Source organism: Myxine glutinosa, chromosome 4 (genome assembly GCF_964187855.1).
Source record: "Myxine glutinosa chromosome 4, kmMyxGlut1.1, whole genome shotgun sequence".
In the NCBI taxonomy this organism is placed as follows: domain Eukaryota; kingdom Metazoa; phylum Chordata; class Myxini; order Myxiniformes; family Myxinidae; genus Myxine; species Myxine glutinosa.
In genome coordinates this window covers 12,483,572-12,490,540 of record NC_136264.1, presented here as the reverse complement: position 1 = coordinate 12,490,540, position 6,969 = coordinate 12,483,572, and the positions used below count along the sequence as shown (strand labels likewise).

The 6,969-nt window shown below is 43.9% G+C and overlaps 1 protein-coding gene across 1 annotated transcript in view; it reads right to left on the bottom strand.

The window, feature by feature from the left end:
- Nucleotides 1-242: 242 nt before the first annotated feature.
- Nucleotides 243-6,969, bottom strand: part of LOC137425796 (transcription factor 7-like 2) — a gene marked incomplete at its 5' end in the record, with an annotated part of 109,202 nt that continues 102,475 nt past the window's right edge. Inside the window, 3 exons of the mRNA XM_078775180.1 lie at nucleotides 243-295; nucleotides 458-506; nucleotides 2,411-2,518. Coding sequence (XP_078631306.1) covers nucleotides 243-295; nucleotides 458-506; nucleotides 2,411-2,518 — 210 coding nt within the window. The remainder of the gene's footprint in view (nucleotides 296-457; nucleotides 507-2,410; nucleotides 2,519-6,969) is intronic.

The window sequence follows — 6,969 nt, the reverse complement described above, 5'->3', positions numbered from 1 at the left end:
CATGGGGAAAATTCAGGCTTATGAATATTCGCCATGAATATTAGAGTAATATTATTTACATGAAAAATATTTTTCTCGCATAAGACAGGCTTTGTGTTAGTAAAGCTAGAACTAAAGGCCAAAGTGAGTTTCAGAGCTGGAATAAGGAGGGATATGTTGAACACAAAGCCTGCTTGCCTTCGTTGCCTACTTATGATAATGTAGCATAAAAAACTTGTATGCTGAAATTTTTAAAATCTGTGTCATGCTCTGTAACACTGATCCAGTGATCCAACCACCCTCACTTCATCATCCCCTGTGCGTTATATAATATATGGATGGCCCCTTTCATGAAATTAAATGTGGATGAGAGGGAGAGAGGGATCGGGCTTGGTGGACGGGTGCATGGAGAGAGACAGAGAGGGGGAGCAAGGGAGAGAGAAGGAGGGAGGGAGAGAGTGAGAGAGTGAGAGAGTACCAGCAACATCCTGTTGTTGCTTTTCTCTTTTTCTCTTCTTCTTTTTTCCCTGTTTGAGAAAAAGAGAGGGAGAGGGATTATTTCCCTCTGAAGAATAATTTCAACTCATTCAATAAATTGACTGATTAAATGGCCAACTGGATTATCAGCGAGGTACTGTCCATTATTAAGGCTTCAACCCTCTTATCCCAGAACCTCTCCAATCAGCAGGTCTACAACATTAGTTGTGTCCAAAGGCATAAAAAGAAGTTCTGATTCTGATGTACTATGCTCTGCCAGAGAGCATCGCTGCTGCCAAGCAGTTTATTGGCAAGGGTTATCACTGGCCGGTTTGCCATTGCCTTTCCAGTTTTAGTTCACACCTCACCACAATCCCTCGCATCCAGATAGTATTGCTCGTATCACCAAACTGCACTTCGCCCTGTGCTACGGCGACCTACATGCTACCAACTTCCGCCTGCCTCAAGACCATACCTGCCCCTTTGTTCCTCGTGAGAGTTCGGTATTTGGTGCTATTAGCGGGGTTAGGCCTTCTTTTTTTTTTACACAATATTGCATGTCCCATTATCCTCTGTGTCTGTCAAACGTTTATTGGTTCATCCTTTTAGGTTATTTCTCAGAAATAAACTCATAGAGTGAGAGGGTTTCGATGTCCAGTCGTCCGTCCGTACATACATACATCCGTCTGTTAACATTTGACTAAAACATCTACTGCTCACAAACTACCTGACCGATATGGACCAAATTCGATACGATGCATCAGGACAGTAAGGTCTCATGGGTTGTGCTCGCCATCCAGATTCGCCCCCTATAAGGGGGTAAAATGGGGGTTTTGGCCCAAATATTGGCATTAAATTTAAAAATCCTTCTTCTCAAACCCGCCAGACAGATCCAGACCAAACTTGCTATGAGGCATCCTGACCATGCTCTAACCTTAAGTTGTGCTCCCCATGGCTGTATCTCCCCTGGAAACAGGGCCATTGGCCCCCTTCCCTAATCCCCCCCTTCTGCCTTTCACACAAAAATACCGCCAGTTTGGCTTTTATTTGAGTGATCTATGGAGAAAGTAATAATAACAAAGAAATCAGGAAATTCAAATATAGTTCCACACTTCCGGTTCTGTCAGTCTGTGTTAACGGACTGTCTGACACGACAATATATATATACTTCCGCTGAACTTGGGGACGACTAAGAAGAAGACCTTTGTTGGTCGAAAGCTTGTCGAAAATTAAAGATCGACTGTCCTGAAGCTACGTCCACGTCTTATTTAATCTCCCGATTATTTATTTTATACAAATGAGACACCCTGCTCGTACTGTGGAGTTTCTACTATTTCTCACAGTTATATATATATATATATATATTTTAAAACCCCCCCAAAAAAAACACCTTTAGAGGCCATTTTTCCCCCGCAAAGCGGGGGTTGGCCTTTTTCGGGGACCGTGGTTGTTGTTGTTTTTTGGTCCCCTTTTTGAAGCAATGTTTTACAGCCGGATGCCCTTCCTGCCGCCAACCCTTTTTGTCGCCTTTTACGACAAGCAGGGAATTACCAGTGAACTGGTACTCAATTAGCCGACCTCGGAAGGAATGACAGGCTGAGTCAACCCCCTGGCGTTAATTCAGCGATCGACCGGGATTCGAACCCAGGATACTAAGCTGGCACCCTCGCCGCTAGCCCAACACCCAACACCAGGCAACACCAGGCTATATATATATATATAATGAAAGATAATTAGAATGGATGCCCAACCAAAGGGATAGGGTACAATGGTCACTTGGATTTTGCACATTGACAACAGTTGTCATTCCTCCATTGCAAAGAAAATGAAACTTTATGTTTTCATCATTTCCCATTTGCTTCCTCATTATTTATTCTTAAAACTGATATTAAGAATAACTTATTTGAGATAAAAAGCTGAGTTTGGAATTCAGAAATCTGAAGTCAGATCATACGTAATTATCTCGGGCAGACCATCCTGGGTAGAGCTGCATGTGAAGCTGCCGTTCTTTTCGGGCAAGTTCGTAGTATTTGGCCTGCTCCTCGCGGGAGAGCGCATGCCACTGGTATTGGGACGGTGGGTAGCATAAGAGGGAAATATATTAAAAACAGGAACAAGCAAATACAAATACTTCCACAAAAGTAAACAATATAAGTTATGTGTCAGCATTAAGTGACTTATTCTTGTCAAAGCACTATTGCTTCTTGAAATACTCTGTTTGAGGAAACCCAGAGAGTGATACGTATATTGGTACGTCGAGCCATTGAGGATAGAGTGTCATATAGATATTAGCAGGAATGGCAAGTAGATTAAATAAGGTTAAATGCAAGGACTTTGACACAAGAGGAGGCAATTTGGCCCATCATGCCTGAGTCACATCAACACCGCATTTATCCAATCCATTGGGACATATTCTGGGGTGGAGGAAGGGGGAAGTTGGGGAGGAGGAGTGGGGAGGTTGGGGAGGAGTGGAGAAGTTTGGGAGGAGGAGGAGTGGTGAGGTTTGGGAGGAGGAGGAGTGGTGAGTTTGGGGAAGGAGGAGGAGTGGGGAGGTTGGGGAGGAGGAGTGGGGAGGTTGGGGAGGAGGAGGAGTGGTGAGGTTGGGGAGGAGGAGTGGGGATGTTGGGGAGGAGGAGTGGGTAGTTTAGGGAGGAGGAGTTGGAGAACAGCGGGACAGAATTAAGGCTAGGGTTAGGGATATTACCAGGGTGACACACAAACACACACACAAATACACACACACACACACCCACAAATACACACGCACACACACACACACACACACACACACACACACCCAAACACAAACATACACACATACACAAACAAAAACATGCACAAACATACACAAATACACACACAAACACACACACACACACACACAAACACACAATTTTATTACTTTGAGTGAAGAAAACAAATTCTTCATTTTTGGAAATTTTTGTTTAGAGATGGGGGAGATGGTGAGGATGAAGACAGTTGGAGGGTGATAAAGGAACAACACTGACAGTGCATTTATCTTTTCACTAGACCCTCTCCCAGACATTGCAATCATTACCCATGTACCCAAACACCCATCCATACCCCCAATTAATCCTGCCAATTTCCAAGCATCACTCTAACCAAAATGCTTCTAGATACCTATCGATCGCATTCGCATTCGTTCGGGTTCCACGCAAAGTATTGACATGGGCATTGAGGAAGTTAGGAGTGGAGGAATGGTTGATCAGAGTAGTGATGGCAATGTACAAAAGAGCGCCCACAGCTGTAAGGACGAAGGACGGGAACAGTGGTGAGTTTGAGGTGAAGGTGGGAGTGCATCAGGGGTCGGTACTAAGTCCACTACTATTTGTAGCTGTGATGGAGGTGCTGGCTCAGAACGTAAAGGAGGGTTTACCGTGGGAGTTGTTGTATGCAGATGATCTGGTGTTGATTGCGGAAAGTATGGATGGACTGAAGGAAAAGATGAACACGTGGAAGGAATGTATGGAGACAAAAGGTCTGAAGGTGAATATCGGAAAGACGAAGGTGATGGCAAGTGGTAAAGCATGTGGTGAGGTGGAAAGAACTGGCAAGTGGCCCTGTGCTGTGTGTAGGAAGGGTGTCGGAGTGAACTCCATTCAGTGTACAATGTGCGCTGAGTGGGTTCATCAAAAATGTAGTGGTCTGAGAGGGTCATTAACCAGTGTGGCAGCTACATTCAAATGTAAGGTGTGTACAGAGGGAGCTGCAGATGGAGGAAATGTTGAGTTGGATCTTGGAGACGGCGTGAAGCTGGAAGGTGTGAAAACATTTTGCTACCTCGGAGACATGCTGAATGGAGAAGGTGGATCAGACTCGGCAACGGTTGTTCGAGTGAGATGTGCATGGAAGAAGTTCCGGGAATTGAGTGGCGTGCTGATGATGAGGGGAGTGTCGTTGAAGCTGAAGGGAAAGGTGTATGCTGCATGTGTGAGAAGTGTTATGATTTATGGGAGCGAGACATGGGTAATGAACATAGAGCAGCAACGAAGGTTGGAAAGGGTGGAAATGCGAATGGTTCGACGGATGTGCGGAGTATCGTTGAGAGAGAGGAAGACAAATGATGAATTGCGAAAGATGATGGGAATAGAGCCTGTGATGGATGCTGTGAAGAGGAATAGGTTGAGATGGTTTGGTCATGTGTTGAGGAAGGATGAAAGTGACTGGTTGAGAAGAGTGATGGAAATGAATGTAGAAGGAAGTAGAAGACGGGGAAGACCGAGAAAGACTTGGCTAAAGATGGTGGAAGAAGAAATGCGGGCAAGGGGGTTAACAAGGAGAGATGCAGAAAATAGGGCAAAATGGAGAAGATTGTCATGGGGACCGCAAGGCTAACCCCCGCTCTAGCAGGGAAAATGGCCTTTAAAATGCATGTTGTTGTTGTTGTTGTTGTTGTTGTATACCTATCAAATTCCATTTTAAACCGATCTACTATTTCTGCCAATGGGTCATTTTATACATATGTGGTGATTCTCATATCTGTTAGAAGGGTCTCTTGAAAAAGTGAATGTGCTGTTGGTGTTTCTCACTCAGCAATCCTCAGCAAAAATAATAATTTTTGTGATGTTCCTGTACCTGCCCCACTGTCTACTCTCAAGCCCCTCTCCCAGTAATATGAAGTAACTAGCTGATACATTACATCAATGTGGTGTTGATATAGAGCAGGCATGATGGTCCAAATAGCCTCCTCCTATGTTTAAGTTCATTGCATATCGATGTATATTTGATCAACTCTATGAATCTCACTCATATCCGATTGATAGCATGAGTTAACATGTTTTTACAAAAAAACTCTTTCTTTGCAAAAATAAAAACAAGTCTGATAATTATTGGTACTAATGACTCCACGTTGTGACGTACACAGTACCCCATCCTACCGACAGGTGCAGACAGGAGATGCATCAATCACTCCCTGATTATTGATCATGGTTTGATAATCGGAAGCTGCTCTGAGAAATGGAACACGTCTTTCAATACAGGAAAATGCATGTCTCTCTCACCTTGTCACTCTGGAATGACTGTCAAACAAATCCACTTCCACTTGTCTTCTTTCATGGTCACTAGAAGAGGTTCAGTAAGGTAAAAGGTGGCTTCCAAAGCTAGCTGCAGACTGGGAACGCTCCATCATTCCAAGTCATTCCTTGAAAGATCTGAAATACTCAGCCTACAAGTTCTTTGTTCATATCGTAATGGTGTACTGCTGTCTCTTATGGATTGTCACCCCAGCATCATATATGTCTCTCCTGGATTCTGTGGAATCTAAAGTTCTCAACATTATTGGAATATCCTGCGATAAGGCCGAAGCACTCTCAGATTGCAGGTAGGTCGGTGGCCTCTCTTCTGGTCTGGATTCCTTTGATCTTTCACAGCTCTTCTAAGATTAACTTGCTCTTTGAGTAACTTCCTCCTCGTTAATCTTCTAAAAACCCAAGCTTACTGCACACCTGAACTCTTTCTTTTTCCTCTTTTCTTCCATTTGTAGAACTGTGTTTCAGAGGGGGTTCAATCGTACTCACTTCTGAGAAAAAGGCACATGACAGCATGCCTGGAGTTTGCAAAAAGGCGTGCGAAAGACTTTGAGAGCATTAGGCAAAAGACTCTGTGATCTGATTAGACAAAAATTGAACTCTTTGGCCTGAATGCAAAGCGCTGTGTCTGGAGGAAACCGAGCACAGCTCATCACCCACCTAACACCATCCCTACCATGAAGCATGGTAGTGGCAGCATCATGCTATGGGAATGTTTTTCAGCGGCAGGGACTGGGAGACTTGGAAGGATAGAGGGAACAATGAATCTTAATCCAAATGCAGGCAAAATCTTGAGGAGAACCTGCTACAGAGGGCAAAAGACATTCAACTGCGGTGAAGATTTACATTCCAACAAGACAATGACCCCAAGCCGACGGCCAAAGCAAGACTGAAATAGCTTCAGACCAAGAACGTGAAAGTCCTCGTGTGGCCCAGCCAAAGCCCATACCTGAATCCCATTGAGAATCTGTGGAAAGACCTAAATATTGCTCCTGGGGCCTCAAGGAGGAGGAGCACCCTCTCATATCATCTCGCATCCTTTCTCATGTGATCTTTTCTACCCTCATAACCCCACCAATCCAACCCCCTTACTTGAAGGTTACTATGTTTCCTTCCTTCCTCTCTCTATTAATTTCCTCAAAATTTATTCCCTTGCTTGTTATGTCCGATTGTGCCCCCTTTCCCACATTCTGTTGTTGCCCTTTTACCCTCCGACACCTCATTCTCCCATGACTCTTGATCTTGTGTAAAATATCTTGTAAGCTTATTTCGCTTTCTCACTTTCCCTCCCTGTAAACCCCACCTCACGAAGAGTTGCAACCACAAGTTGAAATAGCTGATGTTGCAAAAAGCCAAAAAAAAAAATTCTTAAAGTACCATACACTGTTGTTGTTGAGAATATAATTCATTCACAATTATTGAGGCAGAAGCATTTAACTTATTATACTTTATAGGCTCAACAGAA